Source organism: Muntiacus reevesi, chromosome 2 (assembly GCF_963930625.1).
Source record: "Muntiacus reevesi chromosome 2, mMunRee1.1, whole genome shotgun sequence".
Classification (NCBI taxonomy): Eukaryota; Metazoa; Chordata; class Mammalia; order Artiodactyla; family Cervidae; genus Muntiacus; species Muntiacus reevesi.
The window spans coordinates 267,415,476-267,432,860 of record NC_089250.1 but is presented as its reverse complement, the minus strand read 5'-3'; the positions used below and the strand labels follow the sequence as shown (position 1 = coordinate 267,432,860).

The 17,385-nt window shown below is 54.2% G+C and overlaps 2 protein-coding genes across 3 annotated transcripts; both read left to right on the top strand.

The window, feature by feature from the left end:
* The first annotated feature begins 1,324 nt into the window (after positions 1–1,324).
* Positions 1,325–4,701, top strand: IZUMO1 (izumo sperm-oocyte fusion 1). 2 transcript variants are annotated; one of them, XM_065926460.1, is made up of 8 exons: positions 1,325–1,727; positions 2,097–2,171; positions 2,435–2,521; positions 2,783–2,803; positions 3,132–3,212; positions 3,400–3,500; positions 3,773–3,926; positions 4,271–4,701. In XM_065926460.1, the coding sequence occupies exons 1-8, from the start codon at positions 1,490–1,492 to the stop codon at positions 4,474–4,476; spliced, it is 963 nt and encodes a 320-aa protein (XP_065782532.1). In that variant the 5' UTR covers positions 1,325–1,489; the 3' UTR covers positions 4,477–4,701. The 2 variants fall into 2 exon arrangements, 1 of the variants encoding a protein (XP_065782532.1); XR_010661738.1 differs by lacking the exons at positions 1,325–1,727; positions 2,097–2,171; positions 2,435–2,521; positions 3,400–3,500 and having other exon boundaries at positions 2,662–3,212; positions 3,773–4,382.
* Positions 4,702–5,107: 406 nt separating this feature from the next.
* On the top strand, positions 5,108–16,957 carry RASIP1 (Ras interacting protein 1). Its single transcript, XM_065926459.1, has 12 exons — positions 5,108–5,249; positions 5,487–5,627; positions 6,226–6,911; positions 8,417–8,772; positions 10,723–11,376; positions 12,184–12,221; positions 12,453–12,604; positions 12,720–12,823; positions 14,201–14,444; positions 14,650–14,822; positions 15,853–16,000; positions 16,552–16,957. Exons 2-12 carry the CDS (start codon positions 5,491–5,493, stop codon positions 16,749–16,751), a joined length of 2,892 nt encoding a protein of 963 aa, XP_065782531.1. The 5' UTR covers positions 5,108–5,249; positions 5,487–5,490; the 3' UTR covers positions 16,752–16,957.
* Positions 16,958–17,385: the final 428 nt, after the last annotated feature.

Sequence of the window (17,385 nt, the reverse complement as noted above, 5' to 3'; positions counted from 1 at the left end):
AAGAATCAGAAGGTATGCAGACTCCAGACTGGTCTCCAACCCAGGCAGGAGCACGGAGTCTGGACAAGAGGATGGGATTTTTTTTTTTTTTTTTTTTTTTTGGCTATACAGGACAGCATGGGGGACCTTAGTTCCTCAACTAGGGATGGAACCCCTGCATTTGAAGTTCAAAGTCTTAACCACTGGACCACCAGGGAAGTCCCAGAAAATAGAATTATTGACTTAGATTTTTAGAACTTCCATGAAGCTTTTTGAAAGAAATGAAGGTAGATACCTTTATTACAGAGTTGTCAGAGAATTTGAGACCTTTTCTAGTTTTCTCAGGGAGTTTTGGGAGACCAGCACCTACTTGACTGCTGTAGGTGGGAGAGAGGGATGTATGAATTAAAATCCACACCACCAGCCCATCTCTGCAGGAGACTTGTGTGCATAAGGGTGTGTGAGTAGGAGTAAAGGTGTGGAACTTCCGGGGACTTCTCATTTCTTGGAACATGAGTTCCTTCTTTCTTAGTGCCCTACTTGTGTGATTTGTGGTCTCAGAGACCCAGTTCCTTCCTCGGAGACTCTCTGCATTGGCCCCCAAACCGCTTTCCTCTGGGACCCTGGTATCCAGCCCCACAGGCTGGAGAGAGAAGGTGGGGTGGGGCGTGAACAAAGATTATAATCCTTGAACTACATTTCCCATAAGGTTATGGGGTCGGCTGCTGTAATCAGCTAGGGAGACACCCGGGGCCTTCTGGGAAGTGTAGTCCTAGTAGCCCGAAAGGATCTTTTCCTACGTTTTCGTGGCTCGACGACAGGGTTTCCAAAGGGCCGTGGGCATCTAGCCCAAAGCCTGAGTCGGGGCTCTAGAGGGGAGGAGACTGAAGGCTTGAAGCCCTTTCCTTGGCTCTGGAAATCAGAGCCGACAGGGATGCTGCGAAAGTTCTAGTCTGAAAAGGCAGTTGTGACATCACGGAGCGATAGGTGGGGCCCTCCCTTGGTCGCGATCCAATCAGACTAAGAGTTGGGATTCTGGGCGGGGCCAAGGAAACTCCAGGGGCTCTCTCTTGGGAATCTGGGGCCTCACGTGGGTAGCCGGGAGGAGGAGGCTGTGGGCGTTCCCAGTAAGGAGCAAACCTTGACTGTGACCCCAATCAAGAGCTTTCTCTACCACGCAACCAACCTTACCCTCACGCCCAACAAAATTCTTAATTTTAGTCGTGGGAAAAGATTAGAGTTGGAAGGACGTGACTCGGTCATTCTCTCTTAAAAGCTGTCAGAACGTGGGCTCTTCAGCGAACCCTCGTGTTCGAGGGTACAACAGGAGTCAAGGTCGGGCGTAGAGTGCTTCAAGACTCCTCGGTTCTCTAATGAGAAGTGTGCGCCCTGCCAACTGGGGCTCCGTTAGTCTCGGGGAAGGGCTTCTCTCCATTTAGCGTTCACCTTCTCGGGTGGGGGTAAGAAGACCCTCCCCGGAGTTCGGCACGGACTGCGCGCTCTGGTCGCAATGGGGCCGCGGGGGCTTCCCCTCCTGGTGGCGACTCTGGCCGGCTGCCTGTTTCCTGCCAGGGGCTGTGTCATTTGCGATCCAAAGGTCAGGGAGGCGCTAAACTCCTTGGAGATGGATTACCTGCCTGGCCACCTGGAGGCCAGCCATCACAAAAAAGTGATGGAAAAGATAAAGCAGGCAGTGGAAGATTTCAAGGACCTGCCAATTGACGAGAACTCCTATATGGGGGTTGTCGGTGAGGGCGGAGATCGACTCCTGTATCCTGGGAAAGGAAGGGTTCTGGGGCTAGGGTCGCTGGGAGGTGCTGGAGAGAAAGGACTGAAGGCGGAATCTCCTGGGTTCGGGAATGGAAAAGGCTGGGATGCAGATTCTCGGGTTCTCCAAGGGCTGGCAAATACAGTTCCCCTTCATTTTATACTGCAATTTTATGTAATAAAACTACAACTCCCAGAAGGCAACGGGGTGGGGTAACCCTTTTACCAGACCTACCCTTGTCCACTGGCCCCATGGGTACTGTAGTCTCTAAGACTAGGTGAGCGGATGAGACCGTAATGCTTGGAATCTGGGGGTTATCTCTTCCCCGGCACCCCCTCGCCCCCCACAGATGAGGCCACACTGGAAAAGGCATCCTGGAGTTTGCTGAAGGATATGAAACGCATCACAGATAGTGATGCAAAAGGTAAATGCTCAAGCGGGTCAGAGAGGGCTTCCAGAAACCCAGGGAAGCGACTGCTGGTGACCCCTGGTCTGGTGGTCAGGTACTGGACTCTGGAGCCAGCATTCTGTTAAGTGGTCTTTACATTTTTATTGTCCTACCCTGAGAAGACCGGAAAGCTGAATGCCAGGCTCTGCAGGCAGAGGCCAACTTCGGGCACCTCACATCTGGGAGGGGCGGGAGGGTGGGGGTGGGGACTGCTCTGCTGCCTGCCTGCTTCTTCCCAGGTGAGCTCTTCGTGAAGGAGATGTTATGGATGTTGCACCTGGCAAAGAATACCTTTGCCAGCTACGCTGCTCAGTTTCAAAAAGAGGGTGAGAGAAGATGGGAGTCTGGCCCCACAGGCTTCCCCTTTCACAGGCCTAGAGTCCCTTTCCCCCGCCTTCTGCTGCTCTGATCCGTCAGCTCTCCCAGCCCCCTGCCCGCCTCAGACCCAAGGACCCAGATGCCCATGTCTTTCCTTTCTTGAATTCAAGAGCCCCAGACCTAGCCTGTTCCTTCACCCTTTCTCTCATCGCCTTTAACTTAGAAATCATATTCTCTCTCTCTCTTTTTTATTGTTTCTTCCGAGGCAGCTTTTTGTCCCAACAAATGTGGTAAGTCTCGATTACGGGAAATGGTCGTCCATCCCCCATCCCTGCTCTGTCAATACCCAGTGTCTCTTTTGGGTCTGTGTCTCATTCTCCCCGTCGAGAGGTTCCTGGGTCTCCAATATTCCTTGGACTTCTTGGGGGAAATGGTCACATAGTTTTTGCACTCTCTACTGAGCCTAGTTAGAGCCGATGTCCTACAGGGCTGTGTTCCAGCCCCTGACTGACCTCCTTGGAGATTCGGCTCTTGATCCCGCCCCAGCCCTCGGCCCCGCCCTCTCCTTTTAGCCCCGCCTCTCAGTGGGAGAACACAGCTTCGATCTTGCCCTTTCAGGTTTGATGTTGCAGCCTCTCATCTGGTGCAGTACCTGCCAGAAGCAGGTTCACGCTTGTCGAAAGTCTAAGAATTGCGGAGGTGAGAGAGCTGGGCCCAGCCGGAGGGGTTGGTGCCAGAGGGGCGGAGCCAGAGGCGAGACCGAGTCTAAAGAGGGCGGAGACTGGAGCCCGACCAGGAGGACAGGCGGGGTGAGACCGAGGGGAAGAGGGTTGGGAGAGGACCCAGAATCTTGAGGGAGCACCCCACAGTAACCCCCTATTCCCAGAGCGCGAAGTCAATGTCCATCAAATGGAAGACATGATCCTGGACTGTGAGCTCAACTGGCATAAAATCTCTCAAGGCCTGACCGATTACAGCTTTTACAGGGTGGGGCCCTCCAACTCCCGTTACCCTTGAACTCCAAGTCCATCCGGCTTGTATAAGCACCCCTAGCCCCTGTATCCACAGGCCTGCATCCACAATGCCCATGACCTATGACCGACCAAGTCTGACTTCCTTTTATCCCCTGGGACCTCACGTCCTAAACAGTACACCCTGGACTCCCACCTCCCCACTGAAGCCCCATGATCGTCTCACCCCCGTACTCCCCTAATCCCTGAATTCCCCAGGCCTCTGTGACCCCTTGAGCTTGGGTCTAGGTTTGGAAGAACAATTCTGAGACCTTGGTGTCCAAGGGGAAGGAGCCCATCCTGACCAAGACCATGGTGCGTCCGAAGGATGCAGGTACCTATCGCTGCGAGCTGGGTTCCATAAAATCCAGTCCAGCCACGATCATCTATTTTCACGTCACAGGTCAGTGCTGCGGAGTTGAGAGAAGTGGGATTCAGGGTCCTGAGTTTTTGGGGCGCCCGGTTCCAGGCGGGTGGCTTGCCTCAGGGGCGTGGCCTATGGACATAACTTCCTGTCGGGGTGTGGCTTCAGTCCACGAGGGTGTGGCTTCCTGCCCCGAGTAAGGCTCCTGGTCACCCGGCCGGGGCTCCCCTCTGGGTGTGTCCCGGCTTCAAGCAGGTGGGAGGCGTGATTATGTCCCGGAGGGCCTGGGTCCTGGAGCGGCTTGCCGCGCGGGGAGAACTTGCCTTGGTCTTGGCAGGACCTTAGCGCTCTCCCAGGATCTCTTCTTACCCCTCCTCTGTCAGTATTGCCCAAAAGAATCCAGGAGGAGATACCGTCACCAAACACCGAAACTCAGGATGAGACGGCCGAAGGAGAGGTGGCTTTGGATCGCCCCCACTCAACCGTCGAGCCACAGACTCCGAAGCCGGAGCAAGTGCTGAAAAGACGCCTACTCGGGGTGCTGATCTGGGGCTTAGTGGTGCTCACAGCCGGCGTTCTATCCGCGTGAGCCGCCCACTGAAGAAGGCAGGGCTTGGAGTGGGAGGCGGGGTTTCCCGCTACCCAATGCAGGCGGGGGTCTGCGAGCCGAGGAACGCTGAGAGCTGGACTGCCTTTGGGAGCCGGGCTCACCTAAGGAGCGCGAAGCTTGGATCACTGCTAGAATAAGATCAAACCTAGGGAGGCCGGGAGGGGTGGTCCTCACTCAGGGAGGACCTAACCTGTTTCCGCTCTGTGTGCTCCCATCAGGATCCTTTTCTCTCGGTCTGGCAAAGTGGTCGATTTCATAAAGTCCCGGTTCAGCACTGGCAGTCGGACTGTTTAGGACTCGGGGGTTTCAAAGGAAAAGATCAAAGAATCCAGGAGAAAAATAAATATTTATCTGGTGGTCCAAGTATCTGACTCACTCCCTCGGACTGATTCTAACTTTTGGTCTCCCCCCACCCCCAAGAGAAGTTTGGGGATGGTCTTCTGTCCGAGAAAGGAGGAGCTGGGACCCCCGGGCCCTGTGGGGCCTGGAAGGGGCCAACTGGCGGCGATGTGATTCCAGAATCAAGGAGTGGGGCAGGGCCAGCCTTCCCCAGATCTCCTCCCCCAGGCCCGGTCCCCTCACAGGACGCCCCCTCCCCGCTCTTCCTGCCGGTTTCCTCTTGCCTTTTCCTGTCCCCCACCCAGTGCTGGGAGCCGGGGCAGAGGCAAAGGCTGAACGGGAGCCGCGGGGTCAAGAGCCAACCAGGGCAAGTGGAGACAGGGCCCCCGGGTGCTGTCGGGACCCGAAGCAGGGTAAGAACCGGGGACCCAGGAGTCCGGTCGCCTCCTCCCTTCCTCAGACCTAGGAGTCAGTTCCAGCCACCCTCCGTCCCAGCAACCACAAGCCGGGCTCCCATCCCCTCCTCCAACCAGACTCTGGAGTCTGAGCCCCATACCCGCCTCCCTCTGACTCAGGAGTCCGGGTGCCCCTCCACCCCATCCCTATCTCCGGAGACCTCAGGAGCTGGGGTGTTCCCCACCCTCCCTTAGGGCCATGCTGTCTGGTGAACGGAAGGAGGGCGGAAGCCCCCGCTTCGGGAAGCTCCATCTCCCGGTGGGCCTGTGGATCAATTCTCCCAGGAAGCAGCTGGCCAAGCTGGGGCGACGCTGGCCCAGCGCCGCCTCTGTCAAGTGAGTGCCCACGTCCTCACGACGCTAGCCCCTGCCCCACCTGCCTCCCACCTGCCCCTGTTTATGGCCCAGTCCCTACACTGGGTAACGCCAGGGACCCGGAAAGAGCTGGCTCCAGTTCCTGTCCTGAATAGACAAGTTGAGATGGTGGGCGGTGGGGAGACAGTGAGGCCCAGTGGTGGGGGGTCGAGCGAGGGGAGTTCTGGGCCTGGAGATGGGTTTAGGCCCGGTGGACACGGGGACCCGGACATAAGAAGTAGCGGTTTGATTCACCTTCCTTCCTCCCCTCCCTGCTCACCTCTTGGAATTTTCTTCTGAGGGACTCGCCTTTATTTATTTATTTTCTCTCCCTCTCTCTTTGCCTCTGGCCTGTGCCCCACCCCCACCCCACCCCATCTCCATACACCCCGCGTCTCTCGCCCATCGGTGGGTATCTGTCCCCCACTATCTCTGGGTGTCTGTCCCTCCCACTCCGGGTCTCGGTCCCCCCTCCGCACCCCCGTCTCTGCCCACCTCCCTCTTTCTCTAACTCCCATCCCCGTCTCTGCATGTCTTTCGGGCCTCTCTCCTGGGTCTGTGCTGCCCGGCGGGCTCCCAGGTCGTCGTCTTCGGACACGGGGAGCCGCAGTAGCGAGCCGCTACCCCCGCCGCCGCCCCACGTGGAGCTGCGGCGAGTGGGTGCGGTCAAGGCAGCCGGGGGAGCCTCAGGGAGCCGTGCCAAGCGCATCTCTCAGCTCTTTCGGGGCTCGGGCACCGGAACCACGGGCTCCGGTGGCGCGGGAGGCCCTGGGACCCCGGGGGCCGCGCAGCGCTGGGCCAGCGAGAAGAAGTTGCCGGAGCTGGCGGCGGGTGTGGCCCCCGAGCCTCCACTGGCCACACGCGCCACGGCGCCCCCGGGGGTCCTCAAGATCTTCGGCGCCGGGTTGGCTTCGGGCGCCAACTACAAGAGCGTACTGGCCACGGCGCGCTCCACCGCGCGCGAGCTGGTGGCAGAGGCGCTGGAGCGCTACGGGTTGGCCGGCAGCCCCGGCAGCGGCCCCGGCGAGAGCAGTTGCGTGGACGCCTTCGCGCTGTGCGACGCCCTGGGCCGGCCCGCGGCGGGCGCCGTGGGCAGCGGCGAGTGGCGGGCGGAGCACCTGCGCGTGCTGGGCGACTCGGAGCGCCCGCTGCTGGTGCAGGAGCTGTGGCGGGCGCGGCCAGGTTGGGCGCGGCGTTTCGAGCTGCGCGGCCGCGAGGAGGCGCGCCGCCTGGAGCAGGAGGCCTTCGGGGCGGCGGACGGCGACGGTGAGCGGGCTCTGGGGGCGGGGCCTGCGGAGGGCGGGCTAGGGCTTGGGGGCGGAGTCGTGATGGGCGGGGCCTGCGGGGAAGGGCGGGTTTTGGGCGGGGCCTGAAGCGCTGTGTTCAGTGGAAGGCGGAGCTGGGGCAGGGTCTAAGTCAGCCAGATGGGCTAGGCCGGGGGACGTCGCCCATGGGATAGGTGCATAGTTGATGGGCGGAGTCTGCGATGCTGGGACCCGGCCGCGGAATCGAGTGATAGGAAGGCAGAGATACTGCGCGCGGTGGGTGAGTGGTCCTCATGGCAGGTGGCCTCTCCCTAGAAGACTGAGTTGGTTCGTGAGAGACAGGGCCTATGCGAATGGAGGCTAGAAGGAGGATAGGCTTGGAAAGTGAGGAAATGAGCTATTAGATCGCGGTCTAAGGATGGGTGGATCCTCAGAAGGGTGGGCCTTGAAGCAGGTGACTTTAGGCTAGATTGGCTGCAAACCGTGAGAGGGGGCTTGAGGGCAGTGCACGAAAAATGAAGAGGTATTTGTATTGGCGGAGGACCAGGCTACCTGGGGGCCTAGCATTTCGGTAAAGAATCCACCTGCAGTGCAGGAGACGCAGGTTCAATCCCTGGGTCGGGAAGATCCCCTGGAGAAGGAAATGGCAACCCACTCCAGTATTCTTGTCTGGAGAATCCCACGGTCAGAGGAACCTGGCAGGCTACAGTCCACGGGGTAGCTAGAGTCGGACACGACTTAGCGCCTAAACCACCACGACCAATATTCTTGCCTGGGAAATCCCATGGACAAAGGAGCCTGATTGACTACGTTCCATTGGTTCACAAAGAATCAGACACGACTTAGCGACTAAGAAAAAACAACTGGCACATGGCAGTTGCTAAGTAAAGAATGGCGATTATAACCATCGTTATTCCACACACATCCCCCCAAAAAGCATTCCCTGGACACCTTCTGTGAGCCACACGTTACCTAGGGCCCTTGGGGAGTACAATGGGGACATTGACAAGTGAGGTTCCCGTCTCCTAGATTTCACAGCCCAGTGAGAAACGCATCAATTCACTCATTCAGCTCATTTCCACTGGGTACCAGTTAGGTGTCAGTGTGCTGCGTGTAACAAAGTTCACAGTGCCCAGCACGGCTCTTCTTTGCTTCGACTTGGAATGTCAAGAGAAGGTGTTCAAGAGGAAGTGATTTCTCTTTCCCTTGGTGCAGGATCTTCTCAGTTCATCGCAAAGTTCCTAACACCTAGAACAGTGCCTGGCACATAGCACGGGTTCAAAAAATACCAACTGAAAGAATAAATGAATTTATGAGTTGAAGTCACAAGATAGGTAGGACTCAGGCAGGAAGTGTGTTCCAGGCATAGGGAACAGCATATGCAAAAATCTAAATATGGGAAGCAGCCTCACTGCAGCCAACTGTCTATAATCTCTAGCTCTCTAAGTGTGTCTCTCCCTTTGTCTCTTTCCAGTCTGTCTCATCGCTCTCCATCTCTCTCCGCAGGCACAGGCGCCCCCTCCTGGCGGCCACAGAAGAACCGCTCCCGGGCGGCGTCCGGTGGGGCGGCGCTGGCCAGTCCCGGCCCGGGGTCTGGGTCAGGGACTCCGGCTGGGTCCGGGGGCAAGGAGCGCTCGGAAAACCTGTCCCTGCGGCGGAGCGTATCGGAGCTCAGTCTGCAAGGTCGGCGGCGGCGGCAGCAGGAGCGCAGGCAGCAGGCACTTAGCATGGCCCCAGGGGCAGCCGACGCCCAAATTGGACCTGTAGACCCCGGCGACTTCGATCAGTTGACGCAGTGCCTCATCCAGGCCCCCAGCAACCGCCCCTATTTCCTGCTGCTGCAGGGCTACCAGGACGCCCAGGTAAGCGCAGCCTAACCTACAGAGAGAGACCTATGTCCCACTCTTTGGTTGAATGGGCGACAGAACTACAACTCCCAGAATTCCGTGGGTCGCGTTAGCCTCAGGTTTGTTGGAAGGTAGTGCTGGCAAGTGGTGAAGAACCCATCTGCCAATGCAGGAGACCAGGAGACGTAAGAGACACGGGTTCGATCCCTGGGTCGGGAAGGTCCCCTGAAGGAGGGCGTGGTAACGCACTCCAGTATTCTTTTTTTTTTTTAATTTTTTTATTTTTCAGTGGGTTTTGTTATACATTGATGTGAATCAGCCATAGAGTTACACGTATTCCCCATCCCGATCTCCCCTCCCACCTCCCTCTCCACCCAATTCCTCTGGGTCTTCCCAGTGCACCAGGCCCGAGCACTTGACTCATGCATCCCACCTGGGCTGGTGATCTGTTTCACCATAGATAATATACATGCTGTTCTTTCGAAACATCCCACCCTCATCTTCTCCCACAGAGTTCAAACGTCTGTTCTGTACTTCTGTGTCTCTTTTTCTGTTTTGCATATAGGGTTATCGTTACCATCTTTCTAAGGCTCATGGGCTCTAGAGCACAAACTCAATAGGTGAGCAGAAGCTCAATAGGCCATGGGCTTAGTTGTTCCACTGCAAGTGGAATCTTCCCCGATCAGGGACTGAACCTGTGTCTCCTGCATTGGCAGGCAGATTCTTTACCACTGAGCCATCAGGGAAACCCAGTAAGGGGTTTTAGAAATGAGCATTTATGAGGTGGGGGTAATGGGAGAGTTCAGTGTAGGAGGGGGTTTATGACTATTGGGATTCCTATTTTCTCAGATGTGAATGAGGGTCTACTTTAGGAAGGGGGTCAGACTGAGTGCTTCCATTTTTATAGGCTGCAGATAGGAGAGTCATTTTTAGGAATAGGTCTTCTGGAATCCACTTCTTCATTTAGTGGATGAAATGGGCCACTCCATTATAAGAGGGTCTCTTTGAAAACATCCATTTATAAGATGAGGTTACTTAAAGTGCCACTATATGGAGATCTCCTTGGCGATGTTCTTTTAGGGGATGGTAATATTCAGAGCATCCATTGATGGGAGGAAGAGTGCCTTTGGAATGCTCCATCATGGTGGGGGTGGGGGGAGTGGGGAACAAGTAAGTCCACTGTAGAATTATGTCTCCTTGGAAGTGAATTCATCATGGGGTGGGGAAAAAAATGAGAGTCCATTATAGAAAGTGGGTCTCTTTGGAAGTGTACATTCATGGGCTGGAGATAATGGAAGAAACCTTTGTTTGAGAGGGAAGTCTCTTTAAAGGTATCCTTGCTTTCGGAAAACTGAGAGTAGCTATTACTGGAAGGGGAAATGTCTTTGAAAGTCTCCATCATAGGGGTGGCATGACGGGCATGCGGGACCAGGAGTAGGGAAATGGGAGAGTTCCTAGGAGAAAGTAGGTTTCCTTGGGACGGGCCATTGAGGGTGAGTGTAGTGGGAGGGTCCATTTTAGTAATGGGGATGCGGTGTCCTTGTAAGCATCTATTCTTGGGGTTGAATGTTATGGGAGAATCCACTGTAAAAAGGGACTGCCTTGAAGGAGTCCTTACAGCGGAGGTGAGAAGATGGGAGAAGCCATTGGAAAAAGATCTGCTGGGAAGCATCATTCTTTGAGGGAGGGAAATGGTAGAGCCCCTGTCAAGAAAGGGGTTTCCTCCTATCCAGTCTTCAGGATGGACTTACGGGACAGTTCACCATAGGAAATGCCTTTGAAGAGTCCACTCATGGGAGGTGGGAGGTAATTAGTGAGTTCTTTGGGATCCCAGGAGATATCCTTGGAAGTGCTCATTCAAGAGATTGAGGTTGACGGGAGAGTCAATTGTGGGGAAGGTATTTCCTTGGAAACATCCATTCCTCGTGGAGTAGTACCCTTTAGTGCAGTTTCACTTTCCTCCAGGACTTCGTGGTGTACGTGATGACGCGGGAGCAGCACGTGTTTGGCCGAGGTGGGAACTCCTCGGCCCGCGGTGGGTCCCCAGCCCCGTATGTGGACACCTTTCTCAACGCCCCGGACATCCTTCCGCGTCACTGCACAGTGCGCGCGGGTCCTGAGCCCCCGGCGATGGTGCGCCCATCCCGGGGAGCCCCGGTCACGCACAATGGGTGCCTATTGCTGCGGGAGGCCGAGCTGCATCCGGGAGACCTGCTGGGGCTGGGCGAGCACTTCCTGTTCATGTACAAGGACCCCCGCGCTGGGGGCTCGGGGCCGGCGCGACCACCGTGGCTCCCCGCACGCCCCGGGGCCACGCCGCCGGGCCCCGGCTGGGCCTTCTCTTGCCGCCTGTGCGGTCGTGGCCTGCAGGAACGCGGCGAGGCGCTGGCGGCCTACCTGGACGGCCGGGAGCCCGTGCTGCGCTTCCGACCCCGCGAAGAGGAGGCGCTGCTGGGCGAGATCGTGCGCACCGCGGCCGCTGGCGCCGGGGACCTGCCACCCTTGGGGCCGGCCACACTGCTGGCGCTTTGTGTGCAGCATTCAGCTCGGGAGCTGGAGCTGGGCCACCTGCCGCGCCTGCTGGGTCGCCTGGCCCGTCTTATCAAGGAGACTGTCTGGGTGAGCTCCCCCAACCGCCGTCCAGGCTCTTCTGTCCCAGCCTCCTCTTGCCATCTGGAACCTTAGTTTCGTAGTTGGGCAGAACAAAACTACATCTCCCAGGATGCTTCAGGAGAGGGAGGGGCTTGGGCAAGGGGCCCCAAGGGGTGCTGGTAGTTGTGATTTCATCCACAGTGCTTGAAGAGAAGGGAGTACAGTAGTACCTATCTTTGCAGGTGTGGGATAATGGGAGAAACCATTCTCTGAGATGGAGTGGGGTTAGAGATCGCATTGAGTGAAAAGTTCAAAGAGCCCATTGTGAGAAGTGAGGTGGGGAGCTCATTGGGCCTGAAGCTTGGAGCCATAGTGGGCGAGACCATTCTTGGAGCCCGTGGAGAGCAAATCCATAGGATCAACAAATAGATATGCTAGGGAGAAACCATTTAGAGTGTGTGGGGGGGAGGTGCATCCTATTGAGCTGAGCCCTAGTTAGAGAAAAGGTTTAGGGAATTTTGAGGGGTAGGAAGAAACTCCATTTGAGCAGAAGAAGACCTAGGGGCAGACAGACCACTTATAATCATAGGGGTGTGTGTTTTAAAAGGTAAGAAGAGAACTGATTATTCTGAAACTTGAGGATCAGAGTTCATTAAAAACAATTTTTTTTATTGGAAAATAGTTGATTTACAATGTTGTGTTAGTTTCTGCTGTACAGATGAGAGCCTGTTTGAAAAGTGAGGAGAGTCTCTGTCAAAAGGAAAACCAGGGCATTAACTCATGGCCTCTCTTCCTCATCCCCCTCACCTTGATTCTGATCTTACTGTTCCACAGGAAAAGATTAAGGAAATTGGAGACCGTCAGCCAGAAAAGTAAGAGTAACCCTGGGGAGAAGGGTCGAGAGGGATGTAGCAGTCAGGAGGATTTGCAGCCAGTTCTATGTTCACTTTTCCATGCATGTTTTAGTGCAAGTTTCTTTGGGACTCAACTTTTCTAATTGTGAAATGAGGGTTGGACTCTGTCCCCAGTTAGGCCCAGATCTCTGGGTTTGGACATTATGGTGGGGGTTGGCAATGATTACAGGCCCTTTCCCCTTTGCCCAGCCACCCTGAGGGGGTTCCTGAGGTGCCCTTGACCCCTGAGACTGTGTCTGTGGAGCTGCGGCCACTCATGCTGTGGATGGCCAACACCACAGAGCTACTGAGCTTTGTGCAGGAGAAGGTGCTAGAGATGGAGAAGGAGGCCGACCAGGAAGGTGAGCCCCGACCCAGGCCCATATTTGTCCAAACCCCCAGCCATTTCCTGCACCTGGGGACCTGGGTTTCTGCCTGGCAACCTCTGGTTCTCCTCACCTCAATGCCTGTCTTCAGATCCACAACTCTGCAATGACTTGGAATTATGTGATGAGGCAATGGTCCTCCTGGATGAGGTCATCATGTGTACCTTCCAGCAGTCCGTCTACTACCTCACCAAGGTATGCCTCCTGTTTGGCATGGCATCACTTCCTGTTTGAACTATATCACATTGTTCTGATGTCACTTCCTATTTGACCTAAGAAGATTTCCTGCTTCTCTGACATCACTTCCCATGTACCCACAGGCCACCCCCCTACTTTGCTGTTCTGAGATTGCTTCCTGTTTGAGATTACATCACTTCCTGCCTTTCTGACTTCTTGTCTCTGCAACTATCCTCTCTAGATCGGCTGACTTTGCGGTCTGGCTATATCACCATTACTGCTTTCTCAAGCTCCTGTTTTCTAAGTCCACTCTTAAGTCACTGATAAGTTTGATAGATGATAGATAAATATCAAATAGAGTAGGCACTGTCATTTACACTAAACCTCTTTAAGCAGGCCTTTCTGTGTTTGCTGACCTCACTTCCTATAGCTTTGAGTTCATTCCCTTTTCTTTAAAAAAAAAAATGTTTTTTCTTTTCCTTTAAAACTTTATATATATATATATATATATATATATATTTTTTTTTTTTTTGCCATAGTGTTTAGCTTGTGGGATCTTAGTTCCCCAACCATGGACTGAACCCATACCCTCAGCAGTGAAAGCACAGAGTCCTAGTCATTGGATTACCAGGGAATTCCCTTCATTCCCTTTTCTGAGTCACAAACCTTTTTCTCCCTGGAGTGCCCATCCTGCAGGACCTGCTTTCTGCCCCAGGCCCCTGCCACCACTCTTGAACTTAACATTGCTTGTTGGAATTCTCAGGGTTTCTTGTTTATGATAAGCCTGATTCCTTATCTCTGAAATGAAAGGGGAACTTTTGAGACAGATAATCTCTATATTTCTTGAGCAGCCTTGATTTGTGAAGCTCTTTCCTCCAAGGCTTTACTTCCTGTACATCCCTGCCAAGTGTGGGTTTGTTTCTTCTTTGGCTCTGACCTCATTTCCTGTCCTTGGCCTGATCTCACTTTCCACTGGCTAACTGCCACCCCACTCCCACTTCCTGACTCTCCATTCTTTTCCTTTCCTTCGGGAATTCTGGATAAATAAACCGTTGATTGAAGGGAGCCTCTTTGTTCGATGTCCTTTGTTCTCCTTGAGCTGTCTCTGTTGAGAACTACAGGTCCCCGTAAGGTACCAGAGGTGGTCTTAAAATACCCAAGACACTTCTAAAAAGCCTTTCTTAAACTTGAGGTATCCCAGGCCTGATGAATGCTAGGAACCCATTTGGAAAGGAGGAATTTGTTTATTGGAGACCTTTAGTGTGTTGAAAGTAGAATGGACTGCAATTCCCAGAAGCTTTTGGTGGAGCTCCCTAGTATCTTCATGCTCTACTACCCTGAAGCTTCCAGGGAGTTGTAGTCCAATCTCTTGCTTGCATCTCTGTATCTCCTCAGACTCTGTATTCAACGCTGCCTGCTCTCCTGGATAGTAACCCTTTCACAGCTGGAGCAGAGTTGCCGGGGCCTGGTGCTGAGCTGGGGGCCATGCCTCCAGGGTTGAGACCTACCCTGGGTGTGTTTCAAGCAGCCCTGGAACTGACCAGCCAGTGCGAGTTGCACCCAGACCTTGTGTCTCAGACTTTTGGCTACTTGTTCTTCTTCTCCAATGCATCCCTTCTCAACTCACTGATGGAACGAGGTGAGGGTTGGACTGGAAAGGGGCTGGGAGGCAGAGATAGGGCCCACTGAGACTTGTGTCAGTTAAGACACATCACAGGCTTAGGCCTCATCCTTAGGGACTCCAGAGAGTGTGCTCCAGATCCCAAACTGAAGGATTGGAAAGGTCTGGGAGGCAGGAGGGCAGGGTCCATGCATCCATTGCTTCTCATACCCTTCCTCCACAGGTCAAGGCCGACCTTTCTATCAATGGTCCCGAGCTGTCCAAATCCGAACCAACCTGGATCTTGTCTTGGACTGGCTGCAGGGGGCTGGGCTGGGTGACATTGCCACTGAATTCTTCCGGAAACTCTCCATAGCTGTGAACCTGCTGTGTGTGCCTCGTACCTCCCTGCTCAAGGTGACTCCTGACCCCTAATCTCTGAGTCCCCAACCCCACTCACCCATTCTCTGTATTCGGCTTACCCTTGCATCTCCCCTTGGGCTGTATGTTATTCCCAGTCCCAGCTCAGAGACCATGGATGATGCACTGGCAGCTAGAAGGAAGCCAGCCACATCAATATCTGAATTTGGCTACATCTGAATCCCAGTGGGAGTTATTAATAATAGTTTCCAGGGTCCCCTCCCTTAGACATGCTGATTCAAGAAGTCTGGTATGGAAACAAGAAATGTGACATTTAAAGCATCCACTGAACATAAATTAAATGTGAGATACTGTGTTTGGCCCTTCTCATTGAATGCTGATTAAGCCTTGTGAAGCGGGTTTTTAACTGACAATTTTGTTCAGAGGAAAAAAATAGAATCAGGTAGGCTAGGTCACTTGATTTCATTTGTTTACTTTTATTTATCAAACTTTTATAGAGTACTTAATAAGCACCAGTCAGAGTTCTGAGTACTTTACAGTCTTGCCTTTTTGAATCCTCATAACAACCCTGTTGGGTAGTTCTTGTTCTCTAATTTACAGGTGAGGAAACTGAGGCACCGAGGTTTGCCAGAAGGTAATGAATTGCCAGGAAATCTGGGTTCAGTCTGTTTTTAATCACATTGATGATTCTGTTGCCTAGATCTAGGTTAGGTACAGAAATTTTCAAACGGATACAAAAAGTGGCCACAGTCAAATGAACACATATGATGAACATGTATGCACACAATAACATAAACTAATGGTCAATTTGTTCCTTCTCCACAACTGCCTACTTCTACTTCCTCGTGTATTCTGAAGCAAGTCGCATTTTTCTTTTTTAAAGTTGAGAGTAGGCCCTTCCCCACCTTCACTTTGGTGATAGCCAGGCCTCACAGTGTCTTGGAAGACATTGCAGAGATACCACTTTCTACCCACTACATCCATGCCCCCTGTGGAGGGCCTTCCACTTAGGATTTCTCAGCTGTCCCATAATGACTGTAGATTTCTCACCTTGTCTTCCTACCAGGCTTCATGGAGCAGCCTACGAACTGACCACCCTACACTGACCCCTGCTCAGCTGCACCATCTGCTCAGTCACTACCAGCTGGGTCCTGGCCGCGGGCCTCCACCTGCCTGGGATCCTCCCCCTGCAGAGCGAGATGCTGTGGACACAGGTGAGGAGAAATATGGACAGAGGCATCGGGGTGGTCAGCTTTCCTCTGTCCTCAGGACCTCGGAGTCCATAGCCCCAAATCCTCCTTCTTCCTAGCTCTCTCCTCCCCCTGGATCTAAGGATCTAAGTGCTGGATTCCAGGATATAGGATTCTCCCACAGCTTACAGCAGATAAAGCCCCCAGCCCCTTATTTTTTCCCAGGGGTCAGGCCTCCAGCCTCTTTGCCCCCACAGCCTACCTCCCTCACCTAAGAGGCCAGGCTTCAGGCCCCTCAACTCTAAGGAATCTGTGAAACAAAGTTCCTAGCCCTTCCTCCTTTCATCCTCGCGGACTCAAGAACCCAAGTACATGGCCAGTTTTCCAGGCAACGGTGACCTTTCATTCTGAACTATAATTCCCATGATGCCTGGGGACTCCAAGAGTCACGTTCGAGGGGACCCTGCTCCAGGAGTTGCTGGGTGTTAGTTTTTCCTTCCTTCCGGCGTGAGGTAGCCTCAGCCCTCCCTCACGCCCATTTTCAGAATTTAACTCTGTGTTCTTCCGTCTCTTAGGGGACATCTTCGAAAGCTTCTCTTCCCATCCTCCCCTCATCCTGCCCTTGGGTAGCTCGCGCCTCAGCCTCACGGGTCCTGTGACAGATGATGCCCTGCACCGTGAACTTCGCAGACTCCGCCGCCTCCTCTGGGATCTTGAGCAGCAGGAACTGCCGGCCAATCACCGCCATGGACCTCCCGTGGCCACGCCTCCTTGAGAACCAATAGCAAATGAGCGCGCGAATCTTGAAAATTCATCAGCTTCTAACCTCTAGAGCCCTCCTGAGCGCCGAGCTTTCTGGGAGTTGTAGTTTTTCTCCGCGTGGAATGCTGGGAGTTTGAATTTGGGGGTAGCAGAGGATGGGACAGTGGGAAAATGGGTTTGGGATTTCAGTGCCAGGAACAATAAAGGTATTGGCAACGCCTGTGGTATTGGCAGCGCCTCACTTGTTAAGACTCCGGAGCGGGGGTGGTGATGATTTTTTGTGAAATAAGTCACCAGGGCCCTTGCCTGGAGCATTGGGCTCCTGCCGAATCCACGAGGTATTTATAGCCACGGCCTCAGCTTGCCCTATTGCCTGTAATCCAATCCAGGTGCTGGGATCTCCTACACACCTCAGGACGGAGCGCTAAACTTGTTCAGCTAAAGATCAGTCCTGCCAGTGGGAAACAGCCAACGCTCCCTTCGACCCCCATAGCCCATACTCCAGCCTCCTACCTCAGACCCAGGAGTCTGGGTTCCCGAGCCCCTTCTGGACTTTTGTGCCTGTCGGGCACCCTGATGAGTCTCAACACCTCTTGTCCCTGTTCTTGACTCCCTCCTCCCTCACATCCGAAAATCTGGGGCCCCAA